The 21429-nt window shown below is 43.9% G+C and overlaps 1 protein-coding gene across 2 annotated transcripts in view; it reads left to right on the top strand.

Moving 5' to 3' along the window:
• RABL3 (RAB, member of RAS oncogene family like 3) overlaps window positions 1–21429 on the top strand; it is a 52139-nt gene that overhangs the window by 10251 nt on the left and 20459 nt on the right. For both annotated transcript variants that reach the window (XM_033941386.1, XM_033941385.1), the window contains exon 5: window positions 14312–14426. In XM_033941386.1, the coding sequence (XP_033797277.1) occupies window positions 14312–14426 (115 nt within the window). The remainder of the gene's footprint in view (window positions 1–14311; window positions 14427–21429) is intronic.

The raw sequence follows: 21429 nt of genomic DNA, 5'->3' as shown, positions 1-21429 counted from the left end.
ATTGCAGCAACTGCTCAGTTCAAGGCTAGTGGACTCCCCATCAAAAGAAGTAGTCATAAATTGTCTGGAATTCCAAGCCATTCGTCTAACCCTGAAGGCTCTAGAAGACATTTTAATGGAAAGGCTGTAAGAGTGTTCTCTGACAATGCCACAGCCCCCTTGTGGCTGGAAGCTCAGTTGCTCTTCCAATGGATGGAAGCCCACCTCCAGACTCTGCTGCCCATGTGGCCGGGATGGAAAATATTTAGACTGACTTTCTTCATCGACAGTTCCTGGACACCAGGGAGTGGTCACTCTCCCAAAGGGCATTCAATCTAAATGGCTTCGGCCAAGAACACGAAGACCAAGCGCTTCTTCAGTCGGAGAGCAAAACTGGGCAGCTCGGGGTTAGACATTTCCCTCCTTGGCCCATGGTGGTCTAGGTGCCAGATTGCATCTCATTCAGGCTTTGTGATCCTGGTGGCTCCAGATTGGCCTTGGTATGCAGACCTGGTACATCTTCAGCAGGATGAAGATCTCAGGCTGCCACTTAGAAAGGGTTCCAGAGGTGATCCGGGAAATTATAGACCGGCAAGTCTGATGTTGGTGCCGGGCAAAATGGTAGAGACTATTATAAAGAACAAAATGACAGAACATATAAATAAGCACGGATTAATTAGAGAAAGGCAACATGGATTTAGTCAAGGGAATTATCCCAGGACAAGCAGGCAGGTATTCTCACTAGTGGGTGATGTCATCCGACAGAGCCCCGACACGGACATCTTGAAAGCATGTCTTGCTTGAAGAAACTTAGAAGTTTCGAGATGCCCGCACCGCGCATGCGCCAGTGCCTTCCCGCCCGATGTACCGGGCGTGTCTCCTCAGTTCTTTTCTTTCCGCGGAGCTGAGAAGTTTGTACTTCATTCTGCGCTGACTGAAATTCAGTTTTTTGCCTTCTAATTACCCGCGTTTCTGTTTCTTTCTTTGATTTAATTTCAATTTTACTTTATTTAAAAAAAAAAAAAAAAACAACTTAAAATTATTTCTTCCGGCGGTTCGGCCGGGCCGGCCTCGTGGCTGCGGCCTAGCGGCTTCGACCTTGCAGCGTCGATTTTCCGGCCTATGTCCCGACCAATCACCGGTTTTAAAAAGTGCAGCAAGTGCCAGCGTGCGATTTCGCTGACGGACCCACACCGACGCTGCCTTCAGTGTCTTGGTCCGGAACACGTTCCGAAATCGTGCCGGCCTTGTTCCACGCTCACTGCGCGCTCGTTTAAGCGGCGCTGCTTGCTCTGGGAGTCGATGTTCAAGATGGAGACTGCCAAGGACATCTCTACTACTGCAGCTGTTGAGGTTTCGCCGGTCCGTTCGAAACCTGCATCGACGACTCCTGCATCGAGCATCGTGAAGCCCGCATCGTTCACACCGGCTTCAGCGTCGTGTTCGGCATCGGCGCCTGCTTCCGTCTCCTCGGTTCAGGTACCGCCTTCCACTGTTCCTCCGGTGGTCATCAAAGTGCCTAAAGCTAGCAAGCAGAAGCACTTGGCCACTAAAGAACGCGAAGACCATACTGGAGGACCCCCTTTCGGTGCGGATCCCTCCATATCGGCTTCGCTTCGATCCCTGCTAGAAGCTCAGTTTGTCGAGCTTATGCGCACTATGGGACCCCGGCTTATTGCCAACATTCACGGTGAGCTTCCGACCCCGGTTTCAGAGGGCGGTCCGCCCCCTCCCCCTCCTCCTCGTCGCTCAATCTCTCTACTCGACGAGGGGGATCGGCGGAGGGCGGCGGAATCCTCCAGGAGGGCTTCCCTTCCTGAGATGCCACCTTTGGAGCCCATCACACCTCCACGCCACCAGGGTGCTAGGGCGGCTCCTGATAATCGTAGTCCTGGGCATACTGCATCGCAGGAGGAGTTCTTCCGCACTCCATACCAGACCACCTCTGCGGTCCACTGCATCAAGCCCTATCCATTCCTTTGAGGCTTCAAAGGACCACTCGATGCATAGAAGATCTCGTTCTCCGTCCCGTCACCGGGAGGAGCATCGATCTCGACACTCTTCTCGGCACTCCTCACGTCATTTGGAGGTGTCCCCGCAGAAGAAGATGCAGCGTTTGGGATACTCCTCGTCGGATTTGTCCCAGCCGGAAGGGCCGGAGTATGAGGAACCATCTACCTCCTATTCTCCCTGCCGATCTCAGCTCTCCCTGGACCCGGAGGCTTCCACGTCTTCTAGCCCGTCTCGTCGGCCGGCCTTGGCGGACCAACTGTCTTTCTCATCCTTTCTCCGACAAATGGCGGATGACTTGGATGTGACTTTGGACACTGGGTCAAAATATTCTAAAGAGTATTTGGACACCATGCATTTACCTCACCCTCCGGCGGAGACTCTTCGGCTTCCTCTACACAAACTGCTGGACCAGACTTTCATGCGCTGTTTTGAAACACCATATTCCTTACCTGCAGTCCCCAGTAAACTGGATGCTCGATACCGCATCGTTCACCACAAGGGGTTTGAGGGAGCTCAACTTTCTCATCAGTCCCTTCTAGTCGAGTCCTCTCTCAAACGTTCTCATCCCTCCCAAGTCTATGCTTCCGTTCCTCCGGGCAGAGAGGGGAGAACGATGGATAAGTTTGGTAGACGTATCTATCAGAACTCGATGATGGCGACTCGAGTGCTCAACTACAACTTTTTCTTTTCTTCATACTTGGATTTTTTCTTGCCGGTGCTCCGCAAGTTCACTCCTTTCATCGATGCTCAGGCTCGTTTCCAGTTTGAAGAGGTGGTGGCGACCCTGTCCCAATTACGCCTTCAACTGATGCAATCCTCCTACGATGCCTTTGAGCTCTCGGCTCGAGCGGCGGCATGTTCGGTTGCCATGCGTCGTCTGGCATGGCTTCGAACCATCGATATGGATCCGAACCTCCAAGACAGACTTGCAAATGTACCTTGTGCAGGAGCGGATCTATTTGATGAGTCCATCGAAACTGTTACTAAAAAGCTGTCGGACCATGAAAAGTCTTTTCAGTCTATTCTACGTCCTAAACCGAAGCCTCAGCAGTCTCGTCCTTCCAGACCGCCTCAAATTTACCAGCGGCGTTATCAACTGAGGCAGACTCCTCCTGCGAGACAGCCTGCGAAGAGACAGCCTCCGCAAAAGACTCAGCAGAAGCCTCAGATGCCGGTTTCACCCAAGGCTACTCAGCCTTTTTGACTCTCTTCCAGGGAGCATAACCGACGTTCTGTCTTCCACTGTTTTTCCCATAGGGGGTCGTCTCCATCATTTTTGTCATCGATGGGAGGCGATCACCACAGACCTTTGGGTCCTTACCATCGTAAGAGAGGGATACTCTCTTCATTTCCAACGGGTCCCCCCGGACCACCCTCCAAGAGAGTATCCTTCAAACTTAACGCAGACCGCTCTTCTTCTCCAGGAGGCCCAGGCTTTGCTTCGGCTTCGGGCCGTCGAGCCGGTCCCGTTAGATCAGCAAAACCAAGGGTTTTACTCCAGGTATTTCCTAGTTCCGAAGAAGACGGGCGATCTGCGGCCCATTTTGGACCTTCGAGTCCTCAACAAGTTTTTGGTCAAGGAGCGGTTCCGTATGCTGACCCTTGCCTCTCTCTATCCCCTCCTCGAGCAGAACGATTGGTTATGCTCTCTGGACCTCAAGGAGGCCTACACTCACATCCCGATTCATCCGGCCTCCCGCAAGTTCCTCAGATTTCGGGTGGGACATCTACATCTGCAGTATCGAGTGCTTCCATTTGGCCTTTCCTCTTCGCCCAGAGTCTTCACGAAGTGTCTGGTGGTGGTGGCCGCTGCACTCCGGAACATGGGTCTTCAGGTGTTTCCATACCTCGACGACTGGCTCATCAAGGCCCCGTCGGCCCCAGAGGTCATTTCGGCGACCTTGACCACGATTTGTTTTCTGCAGAACTTGGGCTTCGAGATCAACTTTCCCAAGTCACATCTTCAGCCCACCCAGACTCTCCCCTTCATCGGGGCGGTCCTGGATACCATCCAACTTCGAGCGTTCCTTCCTCCTCAGCGCATGGATGCTCTTCTTCTACTCTGCCAGTCGGTGTCTTCTCGCCCGTCCATCTCAGCGAGACACATGATGGTCCTCTTGGGTCACATGGCATCCACAGTTCATGTGACGCCTTTTGCCAGACTACATCTCAGAATTCCTCAATGGACCTTGGCATCTCAGTGGACTCAGGTGTCCGACCCGTTGTCCCGCCACATTGTAGTCACTCCTGCTCTACGGCAGTCTCTTCTTTGGTGGATGACCTCTTCGAATCTATCCAGAGGTTTGCTGTTTCATTCTCCTCCCCACCAGAAGGTTCTCACGACCGATTCATCGAACTATGCATGGGGAGCTCATCTGGATGGTCTTCGCACTCAGGGGTTCTGGACCAGTGCGGAACGACTCCATCAAATCAATCTTCTGGAGCTCAGAGCCATCTTCAATGCTCTTCAGGCTTTTCAACATCTGCTTCACGACATGGTGGTCCTCATTCGCACCGACAATCAGGTCGCCATGTATTATGTAAACAAGCAAGGGGGCACGGGCTCGGCCTCCCTTTGCCAGGAAGCTCTTCGAGTCTGGGATTGGGCGGTCCGCCACAACACCTTCCTCAGGGCTGTCTATATTCAGGGGAAGGACAATGTCTTGGCAGACAAATTGAGCCGTCTTCTCCAACCTCACGAATGGACGCTCAATTCCAAACCCCTTCATCAGATATTTGCACAGTGGGGGACACCTCAGATAGACCTCTTTGCAGCCCCCCACAACTTCAAGCTGCCTCAGTTTTGCTCCAGGATCTACACTCCTCTCCGCCTCGAGGCAGACGCTTTTCTGCTGGATTGGGGGAATCGCTTCCTATATGCGTTTCCTCCTTTTCCTCTCATTCAGAAGACTCTGGTCAAGTTGAGATCAGACCATGCCACCATGATTCTAATTGCTCCTCGGTGGCCCAGACAACCTTGGTTTTCCCTTCTACTTCAACTCAGCAGCAGGGAGCCCATACTTCTTCCAGTGTTTCCTTCACTTCTCACTCAACATCAAGGTTCACTTCTTCATCCCAATCTGCAGTCCCTCCACGACAGCTTGGTTCCTTTCAACATAACTCCTCACCAGTTTTCTCAAGCAGTGAGGGAGGTCTTGGAGGCTTCCAGGAAGCCTGCTACTCGACAATGCTACTCCCAAAAATGGACTAGATTCTCCTCCTGGTGTATTTCCAATGCCACGGAACCTCAGCGAGCTTCCCTTTCTTCTGTATTGGACTACCTTTTACACCTATCTCAATCTGGTCTCAAGTCTACCTCCATACGAGTCCACCTGAGTGCTATTGCGGCTTTTCATCAGCCTCTACAGGGGAAACCTTTGTCTGCTCATCCTGTGGTTTCCAGATTTATGAAAGGTCTTTTTCATGTCAACCCTCCTATCAAACCTCCTCCTGTGGTTTGGGATCTCAACGTTGTCCTGTCTCATCTCATGAAGCCTCCGTTTGAACCTCTCAACAAGGCTCCACTTAAGTATCTCACCTGGAAGGTGGTTTTTCTGGTGGCCCTCACATCTGCTCGCCGCGTCAGTGAGCTTCAGGCCCTAGTGGCGGATCCACCGTTCACTGTATTCCATCATGACAAGGTGGTTCTTCGTACTCATCCGAAATTCCTGCCTAAAGTGGTCTCTGAATTTCACATCAACCAATCCATCGTGCTTCCAGTGTTCTTTCCAAAGCCTCATTCTCATCCTGGGGAAGCTGCTTTGCACACTCTGGACTGTAAACGTGCTTTAGCTTTCTACTTGGATCGCACAAAGCCTCACAGAACTGCTCCTCAACTTTTCGTCTCCTTTGATCCAAACAAGTTGGGACGACCTGTATCGAAGCGCACCATCTCTAACTGGATGGCGGCTTGTATCTCTTCCTGCTATGCCCAGGCTGGATTATCCCTTCCCTGTAAGGTCACAGCCCATAAGGTCAGAGCAATGGCAGCCTCTGTAGCCTTCCTCAGATCGACACCGATTGAGGAGATTTGTAAGGCTGCCACTTGGTCCTCGGTTCATACATTCACCTCTCATTATTGTCTGGACACCTTTTCCAGACGGGATGGACAGTTTGGCCAAACAGTGTTACAAAATTTATTCTCTTGAAATTGCCAACTCTCCCACCATCCCATTGGGGTTAGCTTGGAGGTCACCCACTAGTGAGAATACCTGCCTGCTTGTCCTGGGATAAAGCAATGTTACTTACCGTAACAGTTGTTATCCAGGGACAGCAGGCAGCTATTCTCACGTCCCACCCACCTCCCCTGGGTTGGCTTCTCAGGCTAGCTACCTGAACTGAGGAGACACGCCCGGTACATCGGGCGGGAAGGCACTGGCGCATGCGCGGTGCGGGCATCTCGAAACTTCTAAGTTTCTTCAAGCAAGACATGCTTTCAAGATGTCCGTGTCGGGGCTCTGTCGGATGACATCACCCACTAGTGAGAATAGCTGCCTGCTGTCCCTGGATAACAACTGTTACGGTAAGTAACATTGCTATCTTGCCTCACCAATCTACTGCATTTCCTTGAAGAGGTGAATGAGCATATGGATAAAGGTGAGCTGGTTGATATTGTGTATTTGGATTTTCAAAAGGCATTTGATAGAGTACTTCATGAAAGACTTCTGAGGAAATTAAAAAGTCATGGGATAGGAGGTTTTGTCCTATTATGGATTAAGAACTGGTTGAAAGACAGAAAACAGTGAGTAGGTTTAAATGGTCAATATTCTCAATGGAGAAGGTTAAATACTGGGGTTCTCACAAAAATACCTCTCTGTTACACTCTGAAATACTTTAAAGGAAAAAAAACAGTGATAAGTGCTCTTCCATTAGACTTATCTCAGCCAATCTTAAATCCTTGAAGAATGCTTTATAAGAGGAGGGGCCTCAGATCCCCCATGCGCTGTCAGTAAGTTAATTCAACAGCCGCACTGGATAGGGAAATAACCTCATCGGCCCCTTTCCCCCTCCTGCCTAGCAATTCACAAATTCTATTGCAACTAAATAGTCAAAAAAATAAAGTATTATACTTAGGGCTCCTTTTATCAAGCCGCGCTAGCGGGGTTAGCACGCATGACTTTTCATCACGTGCTAACCCCCGCGCTGGCCTAAAAACTACCGCCTGCTCAAGGGAGGCGTTAGCAGCTAGCACGGCCGGCAGTTTAGCGCGCGGTATTACACACGTTAAACCGCTAGCGTGGCTTGATAAAAGGAGCCCTTAGCTTAGGCAGGGAAAATTATTTTGATGATGAAATTCCTGCCTAAGCTAAGTTTAATACTTTTCTTCCTTTAAAGTATTTAAGAGTGTAACAGAGAGGTATTTTTGTGAGATTCTAGATTGATCTCTCTGCATCCTATATAATTTTTGATTGATAAATACTGGGGTTCCCAGGGGTCTGTGCTTGGACCACTGCTTTTTTAAAATATTTATCAATGATCTAGAGATGGGAATAACTAGTGAGATAATTAAATTTACTGATGACACAAAGTTGCTCAAAGTTGTTAAATCACAAGAGGATTATGAAAAATTGCAAGAGGACCTTGTGAGACTGGGCATTAAAGTGACAGGTGATGTTTATTATGAGCAAAGTGATGGATGTGGGAAAGAGGAACCCAAACTATAGCTATCTGACGCAAGGTTTTATGTTAGGTGTCACTGCCCAGGAAAAGGATCTAGGTGTCATTGTTGAGGATACGTTAAAACCCTCAGCTCGATGTGTGGTGGCGGCTAAGGAAGCAAATAGAATGTTAGGAATTATCAGGAAAGGAATGGAAAGCAAAGATGAAAATGTTTTAATACCTTTGTATCACTCCGTGGTATGGCCGCACCTTGAATACTGTGTGCAATTCTGATCGCCATATCTCAAAAACAATATAGTGGAATTAGAAAAGGTACAGAGAAGGGCAATGAAAATGATAGAAGGATGGGACAACTTCCCTATGAGGAAAGGCTAAAGCGGCTAGGTCTCTTAAGCTTTGAGAAGAGATGGTTCAGGGAGATATGATAGAGGTCTCTAAAATAATGAGTGGCATGGAAAAGTAGCTCTGTCCAAAAAGCAGCATGGGGCATGCAATAAAGCTACTAAGGGGGCAATAAAGCAGCAGGGGGCATGCAATAAAGCTACTAAGTAGTAGATTTAAAACAAACCAGAGAAAATATTTCTTCACACATGTAATTAAACTCTGGAATTTGTTGCCAGAGAATGTGGTGAAATCAGTTAGCTTAGCAGGGTTTAAAAAAGGTTTGGATAATTTGCTAAAAGAGAAGTCCATGGGCCATTATTGAGATAGCTTGGGGAAATCCACTGCTTATTCCTAGGATAAGCAGCATAAAATCTGTTTTACTACTTGGGATTCAGCTAGGTACTTGGGTCCTGGGTTGGTCATTGTTGGAAACAGGATATTGGACTTGATGAACCTCTGGTCTGTTCCAGTATGGCAGTTCTTATGTTTTTTCAGTCAGGGGCCAGTCCCCAAGGAGAATCCACAGTGCTTTGGTCTTAAAGCATGGCTCTTGGCAAGGTTATTGCCACGCTGCTTCAACTCTGTCGGCCTTTGATCAGGTGGAGCTGCTTCAAGTTTCCATGCTAGTCATTTGGCTTTTCTTCAGGCTGGGCTGGAAAAAGGCCTGGTTGTGGCTTCCCTTAAGGTGCAGGTGGCCGGTCTATCTTGCATCCTGACACAAGATCCCAAGTCTTCATTGACGGCTAATCCTGATGTGACAAGATTCCTTTGGGGAGCTCTCTGGTTGATGCCTTCTCTGTGGCATTCTTTTCCAACCTGGAACCTTAACATTGCTTTGAAGGGTCTCACTAAAGCTCCATATGAGCCCCTTAAAGATGCTTCCCTTTTGGACCTCACAGTTAAGACTGTGTTTCTAGTGGTGATTGTTTTGGCATGTCGTATCTCAGAGCTGCAGGCGCTTTCCTGCAGAGAACCTTTCCTCAGAATCACAGATGAAGGCATCACTCCGTGCTGTGCCCTCCTTTCTTCCAAAAGTGGTGTCAGATTTTCACATCAACCAGGAGGTTCATCTGCCTTCTTTTCAATACAAGGGGGTCTTACAAACAGGTTAGTGTTTTGAGGAAGCTGGATGTCTCCAGGGCTTTGCTCTAATATTTGGAAAGCATAAACAACTTTTGTCTTTCTGACCATCTGTTTGAGTTTGCTTACCAGTCACTTCCAGCTAGGCAAGCTGTCATCTAAGAACTCTATTGCTCGATAGAATCGCATGGCCATGTCTTTGGTATACATTGCCTGCGGTAAACAACCGTTGGTCTCTCTTAGGGTACACTCATCCAGAAGTGTCGCCTCTTCCTGGGCAGAGTCTCGGGCAGTGCCTCCCACAGAGATTTGTTGAGCTACTTGGTCTACTCTGCATACTTTTCCCAAAATTTACAGAGTGGATGTGACAGTTTTGGAGGACGCTGCTTTTTGGTCCTTGATCTTATGGGCAGGCTCTTCTGTCCCTCCCTAGATGTCAGTCAATGCTTTGCAATGTCATCACACATACGGAATCCAGAGTAGATGTAACAGAATGAAAGATTACGTTTCAAGTATATTTCAATTTGATACCTCCTATTTTAGAGTCTAAGCGGTTTACATAAAAATTAACAAATATATATAAAAGATAACTATAAACAGAGTCTACGGTAATGCAAACAACAGAAAAACAATACTAGATTAGGTTCTTACCTGGATAATCTTCTTTCTGTTAATCTACTACGGATTCTGTACAGCCTGCCGTCTGTCTATTTAGTATGGCCTGCTTTTCTTGCTCGGATCTTTATGTCTTCCAGGCCTAGCGTTTTTCTGTCAACCAAATGGCTAAATGCCAAGAAATCCAGTATGAGTAAGTGTATTCCTTAACCTCTGGCTACCTTAATTTTAGTGCCAATTGCACACAGCAAGTTCTCTATGGTTGCTTTTCTGATCATATGTTCCAGTGGAGATCGATTGCTTTGGGCTTAACGGGAGGGTGCACTGGGCTCCACTTCCATATGGAAGGTGCTCAAAGCTGTAAGTATTCCCATTTCTGCAAGTCCAGTTCACGGGAAGGGATTGAGCACCACACATATGGAATCCATAGTAGATTAACAGAAGATTATCCAGGTAAGAACCTAGTCTTTCAGTCTCTAATCTTTTAGTTGCTTTTCAGGATATGTGATATTCCTCTCATGGAGTTTCTAGAAAAGTACATATGGTTTCAAAAATGCCAAGGATAGAGGCTTCTGGTTCCAATGCAGATATAGGTCGATAAGTCTGTGTAAAGGTCTGCTCATGCCTGATTATAAATCTGGGGAAGAAGTGAATTTTAGAATCCCCTGAATGTTTAAAGTCTTTCTGGGGATATGCTGAAGTTGTTAGTGGGAAAAGCCAGGCAAAACAATAAAAGATCTTCATGCTGAGAAGGCCCAAATGGAATTGCATGTGCAGACAACCTGGCTTAAAATTTTAAATAACAGAGGTACCAGAACATGAGGTTGAAATAGAGGAGGAAGATGGCAAGGTTGTCAACCTCAAGGCCTCATTTAAGAAGGTAAGTGACTCATAAATGAAATTGTAACTAGGGTACTAGAGTGTTTTTAGGGAGTATGTACTCATCTACTCATCTCACAGAGGTAGAGGACAATCAGAACATGAAAAGAGGTGTTGGCTCAATTGCAGAAGGAGGTGGCATGAAGAGAAAGTAAAGCACCAGGAAACTTGTGATTGACGATTGAACATCAGAATCTTCAGAGTTCTTGAAGGAGCAGAGATCTCAGATGTATGTAGGTTTTATGCAAGTTTCAAGTTTATTTAAAATTTTTTATACCGCCTAATCAGACTTCTAAGCGGTGTACAAAATCATAAAAACATACATTGGCTAAAATACAAACTTAAAATTACAAGGTATCTCTAGGGATGACTACTACATTCAAAGACATTAAAATCTTGACAAATAGGAACAGAGGGTAAGAAGGCGAGAACCACAATATTCAAAGTAAAAGGGAACGAATCAGGGAAAAAACAGTAGGAAGGGTTAATGAAGGTAAAATCATATTGGTTCGCCCTTATAAGAGCAGTTAGATCTCAAAGGCATCAAGAAATAAAAATGTTTTCAGCTTTGTCTTGAATTGACTAATAATTGATTCTTCGTGTAAATAAGCTGAGATAAAATTCCATAGAGAGGGAGCAGTCACTGTAAAGATGGTCAACCTCATTGTGTTTATGTAGTTTAATGACGGGATAGAAAGAAGATTCTGAGCCGAAGATCGAAGAGTCTTATAGGGATTATATGGAATAAGAAGTCTATCAATGAATTCTGGCTGGTTATTTTGTCAGGTTTTAAATGTTAATAAAAGAATTGCTTATAAAATTCAATGTTCTACCGGTAACCGGTGTGCCTTGTGTAAGAGGGGAGTAACATGGTTGTATTTTTTTGCATTAAATATAATTTTTACTGCAGTATTCTGTACTATCTAGAGTTTTCTTATTTCTTTTTTTGTTATGCCTTTGTAGAGGGCATTGCAGTAGACTATGCAGGAGATCACAAGAGAGTGGATCAGGATGTTCAGAGAGGAGAGAGAGATCTAATCATTCACAGCCAACAAAAACAGCGCTGGAACACTGTACTGATATGAAGGTGATAATTGAATTTGCTGTTGAAGGTGACTCCTAGCAATTTTAATGAAGATATGACATTGATGGATAGAGATTTGAATTTGAGAGGAGTCTTTAAGGACAGTCCATCTTTGATGGGAAAAATCATTAATTTGGACTTTTCGATGTTCAAGGACAGCATATTAGAATCGAGCCAAGATTTAATTTTTTCAAATTTTTGATGTATGATTATTACCTTGTTTGGGTTATTTAGGTCTATTGAATGAATTAGTTGGACATCGTCCGCGTAAGTGAACATCGTGAAACCAATAGATTGGCCTAATGTTAATAGAGGGGCCAAGAAGATATTGAAAAGTAGAGGAGATAAAATTGAACCCTGCATTAAAGACTACCTTGGAGGTCCGTAAAGAAGGATGAAAACCAGTCCATAACCTGATCTGGGGTACCGATTTCCCTAAGACCAACAGAAGGAGCTTGTGATCTATCATGTCAAATGCTGAAGAGAGCTCTAAGGAGATAAGCAGCACTGACTGGTGGTGATCAAGATGATAAAGTATTTTTGTGGTTAAACCAATAAGTGAAAGTTCTGTAGAGTGGTGTTGACGGAATCCAGTTTGATTTGAGTGTAAAACTTTGGTTTTCTCGGTGAAGTCTGAGATTTGACGAAAGACAATTTTCTCGGCAAGCTTTGCCAAGAAAGGGATGTTCGCTATGGGCCGGTAATTTGAAACTTCTTGTACACTAATTTTGTAGTCTTTGATTATTGGGTGAATGATTGCCTCTTTCCATGTTTTGAGTAATGTTCTTGAAGTTAGACTTGTACAGACCAGATTTAGGATGTCAGGGCCAAAGATTGAAAAAAAGTGTTTCAGGAGGCATGGTGGAATCATTTCTGATGTAGTACTTTTTATGTTTAGCGAGTTCAGACATCTCTGGATGTCCTATTTGTCTTGCTTTCTGATTGACCGGTAGCTCCATCCTACAAAATTGAGTTCATAGAGGGACCAACCAGACCCAAGCAAGAGACCATGTACAATTATAGTTCACCTCCTCTAGTATGAGAGGAAGGAGCATATTATAAGAGAGGTGAGGAAACTTTGGATGGTCACTAGTAAAAACTGGAAAATCTCTATTGTTCCTGATTTAAGCACTTAAACCATATGGAAGAGGAAAGCCCTCTTTAAATACAGGGATATGCTGCTAAAGGCTGGGAGTGGGCTAGCATATGGTATGTAGCCCACCTAAAGTATTCATTAATGCAAAATTCCTCATTCCCCAGAAGTTGAAAAGCTGGTGAGCAAGTGCAGAGAAGGGAAAAAATGAGCAGCTCACTATGGGAGCAAGAATCCAGAATGCAGGACCATCAGAACTAAGTGAGAAGCCTGGGTCCAAGGTAGCAGAAGTGCTGCAAGAACCATCAGAGCCAGCAGTAACAGGGGTAGAGACTGAAACACCCACAGCAGGGAGATCTGGGCAGACAGGCCATATGGAGGATGGCCGGCTTGGTGTGTTGGGCAAGGAGAAGGTGAATAGTGTGAGAGACAGCATGGCTGTTAGAGAGATAAACCGGGCTCTGATACAAGTGGTGCTGCCTTGACAGATCCAACCAAGTGAAGACTTTAGTTGAAGCCTATGTCTGGTCTGTGGTTACATGGGGGGGGAGGGGAATTTTGGGCTGGAGATGAAGTGAGGGATGAATGGAGAAAGATGTGAGTGAATGTTAATTATAGGGAACAGGAGATAAGGGATTGCTTCATGGAGTGTTAGAGGGGTGGTGATGTATGATCCAAAGCTCATTGAGGTTATATCTGTAAAAGAAAGAAAATATGTTATGGTTACGAGGTTGGAGAGAGGGGAATATTTGGGGGGGCTGGAATGGATGGATGTGTGGAGGAGGAGGAGAGAGGATGGAATCGGTTGAGCTAAAGGAAGGAGAGTGCACATCTGAGTTGGGGGACAGTGATATAAAAAGGGAAATGGCACTTTAAAATTATGTTTCTCAGTGTGGGGCAGCTGAATATCCCATTGAAAGGAAGAAGGTTATAGCTTATCTCATTAAAAACAAAGCTAATGTAGCTCTGTTCAGGAGGTACAGTTGGTTCCCTTAGAAATGGAAAATTAAAAAGGAGCTCGTTTACAATTCCAAGAAAAGGGGAAGAAGGGTTCCTTTTCTGTCAGTTTTTTAAGTTGAGGTACTTTGTGATGCGAGTGGACAGTTAGAAAGGGATAAGCAGGAAAGGGCAGATTCTCAAGAAACATTTAAAGGATTTCTATCTCAAATTTAAAAGTTTGAATAAGGTAAAGGGGGCCGGCCGAGAAGTGGCCTCTTTCTGTCAGTTTGCCAGGAGAAAGGGTGGTGGATAGTGAAAGGAAGGAGTGGTTTTCACATACTCAGGATTTAGGAGGGTGGGAAAGTGTTATGGTGGTTCATGACTTGAGGGACGTTTATTGTCTGTCTGTTCTAATCTAGAAGGTAGAAAGGGGTAGGGGGCCAGAGTGATTGCTGTGGTATATCAGATCCATGACCTTAAAATGGGGGTAGGGTTGGGAAAAATTTACTCAAGTACTGAAGAGGTTTTGTACAGTTTCTTTTTGAATTGCTCTCTTCCAGTTTAAAAATATATAAATTCATAAATACTAAACATACTAATGATGCTGTTTGTATGTTGAATTATAGGCATTATATTAGTCCATGATTTAACAAATAAGAAGTCATCCCAGAACCTGTACCGCTGGTCATTGGAAGCTTTAAACAGAGACTCACTACCGACTGGAGTCCTGGTAACAAATGGGTGAGTGAGCAGCTCTCATGCATCTTTTTGCTCACAAAAACAATTATTTTTGATCTTGTGTGTTTGTTCAGAAAATCTCTGGGCTCCTTTTATCAAGCCGCGCTAGCGGTTTAACGCACGTAATAGCGCGTGTTAAACCACCGGCCGCACTAGCCACTACCGCCTCCTCTTGAGCTGGCGGTAGTTTGTAGCCAGCGCAGGGGTTAGCGTGTGATGAAAAGTCGCGTGCGTTAACCCCGCTAGCGCGGCTTGATAAAAGGAGCCCTCTGTATCAGCTAGCCTGATAATTCAATGGTTTATATTTTTAGCAGTTCAAAATCATGCTTACAAGTGACAAAACTGGGCTGGGAGTAAATCTAGAATGAACTGCAGTGTCCTTTCAGAACCAGATAAGATTGCTGTGAGGTCTGTGTTCTCTTTATGATCTGGGGAAATAATTGATAAAGGCCAGATGGGAAAGATTAGAGAGAGAAACCTTGCAAAGAGGGGGAAAAAGCCAAGCAGATCGCCTCATTGTTTCATACAGCTCCTATATATCTAGGTTCAGCCTCTTTTATCATCAATGTAGTAACTGTTGTAAGCTCTTCAGCAAAATGTATGCTGGTGCAATTAGTAGCATTCACAGTGAGAAACCTAAGTGTAGATTTTAAAATAGATCCTTGCTTAGATTGCAGAATCCCTGGGAGCAGGCTTGTTTCCACTTATACGCTATCATTTTTATTAATGGCTGGCTCCTGGGAAACACAGAAATAGCTCTAGGTGAACATTGCATCATACCTCAGCCTGCCAAAGATATGGAAGTAAAGGATGAAGATTATGCCTCAAGTCGTCTTAGCAACTGGCCATAAGTCTTCTTTATGTTTTGGGTTTTTTCCAGTTTGTTTATTGTTTTAGTGTTAGAAGAATTTAAATTCATTGGTTGCTGTCAGGTTTTCTCTAGTTAAACTTATTCCTATAGACATTTAATACAGGTGTTTTATTATTTTTTTTATTTTTTTTTTGTTTGAGATAATGCCTAAGCAATAATTTGCAGTACGATGATGATGATTTGTTCCCATCATGCCCAGTTCACCAGTGAATACTTTGTACCAAAGGTAGCAGTAGCGATCAGAGTTGAAAAATCTAAATGTTGAGTGTAATCAGTGGCATAGTAAACCGTTTTGGACCATTCTTGGTTCCATCTTCGCGGGGGCAATGGCATCTCTCCTCCTCCTTGCCACCCCCACATACATCTTAAAATGTTCGCCAGTTTGAGCAGCATCTTCTACCTGCTGCTCACACCTAGGGCTACTAGACGTCTGGATTTTCCCGGATATGTCCTCCTTTTCGAGGACATGTCCGGGGGTCCGGACGGCTTTTCAAAACCCGGCACTTTGTCTGGTTTTGAAAAGCTTCTTCAAAATCGTGTTAGGCAGGAGGGCAGATAGCGGGGGGGGGGGGGGGGGGGAGGGGCAGGACTGGGGTATAACAGGGCAGGGATGGGTGGAACTGGGCGGGCCTGGGGGCAGGTTTAGGGGGATCGGATTTTACTAAAGTAAAATCTGGTAACCCTACTCACGACAGCCTCGGCTCCCTTCTGACGTTATGTTCTGGTTGTGCCACTGCTCAAGGCGCAAACCTCCCTAGCTATATCACTGAGTGTAACTAAAGCAGAGAAGTAGAAGACATTGAAATATAGCAGCACAAGGAATTCTGTTTTTAGTGGTTACTGCTTTCAGTTTTTGAGTGGAGAGGCATGGTTTGATTCTCCAGCTCTTTCAAGAGAATGATATAGGAGTTTATTTCTTTAAAATGACAAGGGCTGATAGCCCAGAGACCAGCTCTTAAGCTGCCCTGCTTCAAAGCCCCAGGAAGGCCATTGCTGCAGTGCAAAACCTGTGCATGAAAGAGGATATGAGAAAATAGAAAATATCAGCATCTGTGACATTTCTCAACATAAGAACATAAGAATAGCCTTACTGGGTCAGACCAATGGTCCATCAAGCCCAATAGCCAGTTCTCACAGTGGCCAATCCAGGTCACTAGTACCTGGCCAAAACCCAAGGGATAGCAATATTCCATGCTATCAATCCAGGACAAGCAGTGGCTTTCTCCCATGTCTTTCTCAATAACAAACTATGGACTTTTCCTCCATGAACTTGTCCAAACCTTTCTTAAAACCAGCTACACTATCCGCTCTTACCACATCCTCTGGCAATGCTTTCCAGAGCTTAACAATTCTCTGAGTGAAAATAAATTTCCTCCTATTGGTTTTAAAAGTATTTCCCTGTAAGTTCATCGAGTGTCCCCTAGTCTTTGTAATTTTTGACAGAGTGAAAAATCGATCCACTTGCACCCGTTCTACAGGATTTTGTAGACTTCAATCGTATCTCCCCTCAGCCATCTCTTTTCCAAGCTGAAAAGCCCTAACCGTTTTAGTCTTTCCTCATACGAGAGGAGTTCCATCCCCTTTACCATCTTGGTCGCTCTTCTTTGAACCTTTTCTAGCGCCACTATATCTTTCTTGAGATAAGGAGACCAGAACTGAATGCAATACTCCTAGATGAGGTCGCACCATGGAGCGATACAGGGGCATGATAACATTCTTAGTCTTGTTAACCATCCCTTTTTAATAATTCCTAGCATCCTGTATGCTTTTTTGGCCGTTGCCTCACATTGGGCAGAAGGTTTCATCGTATTGTCTACGATGATACTCAGATCCTTTTCTTGGGCGCTAATCCCCAAGGTGGACCCTAACATCCAGTAACTGTGATTCAGGTTATTCTTCCCAATGTGCATCACTTGGCATTTGTCCACATTAAATTTCATCTGCCATTTGGATGCCCAGTCTTCCAATTTCTTAAGGTCCACCTGCAATTTTTCACAATCTGCGTTTTAACAACTTTGAACAGTTTAGTGTCGGCGGTGTGAAGGATTATATTTATTGATTGTTTTTCCGTCTCTGAATCTTTTATCATCATTTTAATATGGTTATGTGGGAAATACTGAACACAAAACATATCCAAACATAATCATAAAATGCCCCTGCCATCAAATAGAAAGACTTACAAACGAATAAACTTTGAATTTCATCTGATTAAAAGATACACTAATAGAGGCATTTTCAAAACACTTAAGGGACTCGTAATCTTCAAAAAATAAACCCCGTTCAAAAAGTGGCCTATGGGGGGAGGGGCCTTAGGCGCCTGGGCCAATCCGGCCCTAGGATCCTGTGGGTTGGGCAGGGGAGGGGCGGGCCCACCTCATTTGGACGGAGGTGGGCTTGCTGACCGGACGGTGTGAGGACCCGTTCGGCCAACTTGTGGGTAAGCCTGAAGGGGGGTTCCAGGGTTGAGGGGTTTCATTGGGGGGTGTCTGGGGAGGGGGGGTTGGGGCATTTTGATGGCAGGGGTCATAGGGGGGTCCGGCAAGAGGGGTTGGGTACCTTCCTGACGGCGATCTGTGGGGGGCGGAGCCTACCGGCAGGAAGGGTTGAGCACCTTCCTGCCAGCGATCATGGGTTCTGTGGGCAGGAGGGGTTAGGCACCCTCCTGCTATGATCGTCAGGGGTGGGGTGGGGGGTCTACCGGTACGAAGGGTTGAGCACCCTCCTGCCAGCAATCGTGGGTTCTGTGGGCAGGAGGGGTTGGGCACCCTCCTGCCGCGATCGTTGGGGGAGGCAGAGGAGAGATTGGCAGCCGGAGCCGCGGCTGCTATACTAATTGCGGCAGGGAGATCCCTTGCCGTGATTAAGTATAACCTCCGCGTCTACTTACCATGTAGGCCAGCATTTTACTTGCTTACATTGTAAGCGTCTCCCGCTCTACTAGGGAGACACATAGGGCTGCCTAGGTTCGCCTAAGGCTACCGCTTAGCCTTAGGCGAGCTTAGGTGGGATTGCAGGGCTCCTGGAGGCACCTTCAATATAGGCGACCCGCCTGGGGAGCATTTTTTTTTAGAAAATGTGCCTCCTGATTGGCTGATTAGACAGCTGTAGGACGCCTACAGCTGCCTACGATCGGGGCGCATTTTGCAGAATCAGGGCCTTTATGTCAAGTCTGTTTTATTGAAAAAGAGCAATAAATCAGTACTGAAATAATACTAGTCTCCAATATGCTTACTATAACAAGTGGGTCAGATTCCTTAGAACCCCACTAATACAGTGTTACAATGAGAAAACAATAGGAAAACATTCTTCTGTCATCAAATAATGATAAAAAGACATTTTCTGCAAAAAATCTAGCAGTATTTTATTAATTTAACCTTCAATATCTGTACTTTATTGTGAAAAATAACAGAAATTTAACATACTTTGCTAATAGCTAAATACGTACACTTTGGTATAGTCATCTACCAATGGCATTCCAAACACTCAAACATTCAATGTCTTCTTGAGAAAGGATAAAGCCTGCGGTGCTGTTCAACTCCTTGCAATAAGGAGTTGAACAGAAGTGTAGTGCAGTGTGAGGTCTTGTTCCAAAGACTTGAACAGCATCGCAGGCTTTATCCTGACTATCTCAAGAAGACATTGAGGCCTGGATTTTCTGTAAGGCGCCAATATCGGCCACCACTTTAAAAAGTGGCCACCGATCGCATGTCAATCATGCGACGATGCCATATAGAGAATTGTGCTTCCGCGAAAGGCGCCAGAAATGTAGGACAGGGTTTTCCATGCCCACATTTCCGACGCCTATCTTTCTCGTGGATTGTGTCTACGTAGGCACTTCAGGCCACCTAATGCCACTTTAGGCATTAGCCACGTCCATAGTGGTGATAGGCGGCCAAAACGGCTACATAGGCACAATTCCAGCGTGTATTATTTAGGCACCAGTAGGCGCTTTAATGTTGAGTTTTTTTGCTGTTTTAAACGGTGTTTGTTAATTAACTTAGGTGCTGGTAAGGCAGCAATCAGCACCTAAATTTAGACGCCATTCATTGGTAGATGACTACACCAAAGTGTACATGTTTAGCTATTAGCAAGGTATGTTATATTTCTGTTTATTTTCCACAATAAAGTGGTTCATTTAATAAAATATTGCTAGATATTTTGCATATCTTTCTGTCATCATTTGATGATAGGAGAATGTTTTCCTATTGTTTTGTGATTGTAACATTGTATTAGTGGGGTTCTAAGGACCACACTTGTTATAATAAGCATAGTGTTATTTCTGTACTGATTTATTATTTTTCAATAAATCAAACTTGGATTCTAGAACTTGGAACACGCACGATATGGCAGCTTAACTGCAGAGCTCCTGAGCCCCAGGCAACAACTGAATAAAATAAAACTATTTATTTACTTGTCCGACTTAAAAATAATAAAAATCAACGGCGGAAATGGCAGCGATAAGGCAAGGAAAAAATGAAAAACCTTGTACTTCAGGAGTGTCAGCAAAAAGGTCAAAGGTAACCCCTGTATCGCCGTCCAGCGTACCAATCCCGCTGGAAGCAGATGAAATTAATGAAAAAGCTGACATCATGGCAGAATTATTTAAAATCAAAATAATGCTGACTGATAATGCCAACAAATTATCAGAAGTGAAGGAAGAGTTGATTAACCTGAAACAAGAAATCCAAACTGACAGACAAAGAATGTCTGTGATGGAGGAAAGAATCTGTCAGTTGGAAACTTTCACACAAAAGTGTGAAGAGGAAAAGAAAAATGTAACAGCCTTAAAAAATCAACTAATTGATATGGAGAATCGAGGAAAAAGAAAGAATATTAGAATCCTTGGCTTAGCTGAAAATATTGAAGGAGAAAACCCTATACAGTTCTTGGAAAATCTTTTGCCTAAACTGCTGCAGCTGAATTCTAAATGGCCGTTGGAGATAGAACGTGCCCACAGAATCCCCACAAGAAAACAAACAAACCAGACAGCTCCTAGACCTCTGATCTTCAAAGTATTAAGATACCAACAAGCATTTGAGATCTTAAAAGTGGCAAAAGCAAATAAAAACCTAAACTATAAAGGATCTAAACTGATTTTTGTTCCTGACTTTGCTAAAGATACTGCAAATATAAGGAAACAATTCCTTACATTCAGACAACAATTAAAAGAAAAGGGCTACATGTATGGTCTTTACTATCCGTCTACAATGAGAATTTCTACAGGAAATAAATCTATGTATTTTCAAGATCCTGCTAAACTGAAAGAATTTTTGACACAAGAAGAACCAATGTCTACATAATAAAGCAGAATAAAGCAAATTTATCTAATGAAAATAGATGGAAATAAAGAAAGAAAAAAGAAGAGGAACTAATGTCTACACATAATCAGAATAAAATGGAAGTTTCATCTGAAGAAAGGATATAGAAAATGCAAGATAAAATAAGAATGACAATTTTTGATTCAAATTTTATTACAATATATTGAATTTTATGACTTAAATTAATTTTTGATTTTATTCCATCCATTTAAAAAAAAAAAAAAAAAAATTTTATAATTTTTGATTCAATTATTATTAATATATTGGATGTTATGATAAATTTACATTATAATTGAATTGAATACTATTATAGAATTATTGCATATATATTTAATACTGCTATTATTAATTGGAAAAAAAAAAAATTTATTTTAGATTTGATTAAAATGAGTGTGGAAATTATTATAACATAGATATTTAATTCCTATACATATTAGGTTATTATAAATGATGATGTTTAAAAATGTTATTATTACAATATGATATATGGAATTAGAATTATATTTTACATATATTAAATTTATTGTAGGGAGAATATATTATTTTTATCTAAGAATTGAAAATATTAAGATGATTTATCCAATTATAATTTATATGAATTACTACATCTATATTTAATTCTGCTAATATTAATGGAAAAATTTTTTTGGATTCGGTTAAATGAATGGGAAATTATTATAACATAGGTATTAATTATAAAATCTTTTTGATATAAATATTTATCTATACATATTACGATACTATAAATGATGATTTTCAAATATATAAAATGATTTACTAAAATATTTATTATTATATATATTATATATATAGGAAT

This window comes from Geotrypetes seraphini, chromosome 4 (assembly GCF_902459505.1).
Source record: "Geotrypetes seraphini chromosome 4, aGeoSer1.1, whole genome shotgun sequence".
NCBI classification, from domain to species: Eukaryota; Metazoa; Chordata; class Amphibia; order Gymnophiona; family Dermophiidae; genus Geotrypetes; species Geotrypetes seraphini.
This window is presented reverse-complemented; position numbering and strand designations above follow the sequence as displayed.